Source organism: Triticum dicoccoides, chromosome 3A (genome assembly GCF_002162155.2).
Source record: "Triticum dicoccoides isolate Atlit2015 ecotype Zavitan chromosome 3A, WEW_v2.0, whole genome shotgun sequence".
NCBI classification, from domain to species: domain Eukaryota; kingdom Viridiplantae; phylum Streptophyta; class Magnoliopsida; order Poales; family Poaceae; genus Triticum; species Triticum dicoccoides.
This window is the reverse complement of record NC_041384.1, coordinates 653,415,781-653,416,755: the sequence shown is the minus strand read 5'-3', so window position 1 is coordinate 653,416,755 and position 975 is coordinate 653,415,781. Positions and strand designations below refer to the sequence as shown.

Genomic DNA, 975 nt, shown 5'->3' with positions numbered 1-975 from the left:
AGCATAATTGTTAGTTAGGGGTAAGAGGGGACGGGCCCGTATAGAAAGTCAATCCTTCTTTTTCCGATATGCCGCTCCGCAAGCAAGGAGTGCCACGCACGAGCGGAGCGAAAACTAAGCAAGGGGAATTCCGTCATTCCATGGAAAGCATGCGAAATCCTTTGATTGTTTATAGAATCAAAATAACTATATAGTCTTTCTTGTTCCACTTGCAAGGCAAGGAAAATAAAATGTCAGTTTCATTATTACAACCTTATTTTTTTATGTCAAAGACAAAAAGCTATGCGCAAATTCTCATTGGATCTCGGTTGTTCTTAACAGTGATGGCTATTCATTTAAGTCTTCGGGTAGCACCACCAGATCTTCAACAAGGTGGAAATTCTCGTATTTCGTATGTACATGTTCCTGCGGCTCGGATGAGTATAGTTATTTATATCGTGACAGCTATAAACAGTTCCTTGTTCCCATTAACAAAACATCCCCTTTTTCTTCGCTCTTCCGAAACCGGTACAGAAATTGGTGCTTTTTCTACTTTGTTTACGTTAGTGACTGGGGGGTTTCGGGGAAGGCCTATGTGGGGTACCTTTCAGGTGTGGGATGCTCGTTTAACTTCTGTATTCATCTTGTTCCTTATTTACCTGGGTGCACTGCGTTTTCAAAAGCTTCCTGTCGAGCCGGCTCCTATTTCAATCCGTGCTGGACCGATCGATATGCCAATAATAAAGTCTCCAGTCAACTGGTGGAATACATCGCATCAACCTGGGAGCATTAGCCGATCTGGTACATCAATACATGTTCCTATGCCCATTCCAATCTTGTCTAACTTTGCTAACTTCCCCTTCTCTACCCGTATCTTGTTCGTTCTAGAAACACGTCTTCCTATTCCATCTTTTCCCGAATCTCCCTTAACGGAAGAAATAGAAGCTCGAGAAGGAATACCACTAAAAACCTAGTTCGCTCTCAAATAAAAACCTA

The 975-nt window shown here is 42.3% G+C and overlaps 1 protein-coding gene across 1 annotated transcript; it reads left to right on the top strand.

The window, feature by feature from the left end:
* Window positions 1–230: 230 nt before the first annotated feature.
* LOC119272543 (putative cytochrome c biosynthesis ccmC-like mitochondrial protein) lies at window positions 231–975 on the top strand. Its single transcript, XM_037554012.1, has one exon. The coding sequence runs from the start codon at window positions 231–233 to the stop codon at window positions 951–953; it is 723 nt and encodes a 240-aa protein (XP_037409909.1). The 3' UTR covers window positions 954–975.

Coding starts and splice junctions, on each gene's coding strand:
- LOC119272543 (XM_037554012.1), top strand. CDS start 231: ATGTCAGTTTCATTATTACAACCTTATTTTTTTATGTCAAAGACAAAA.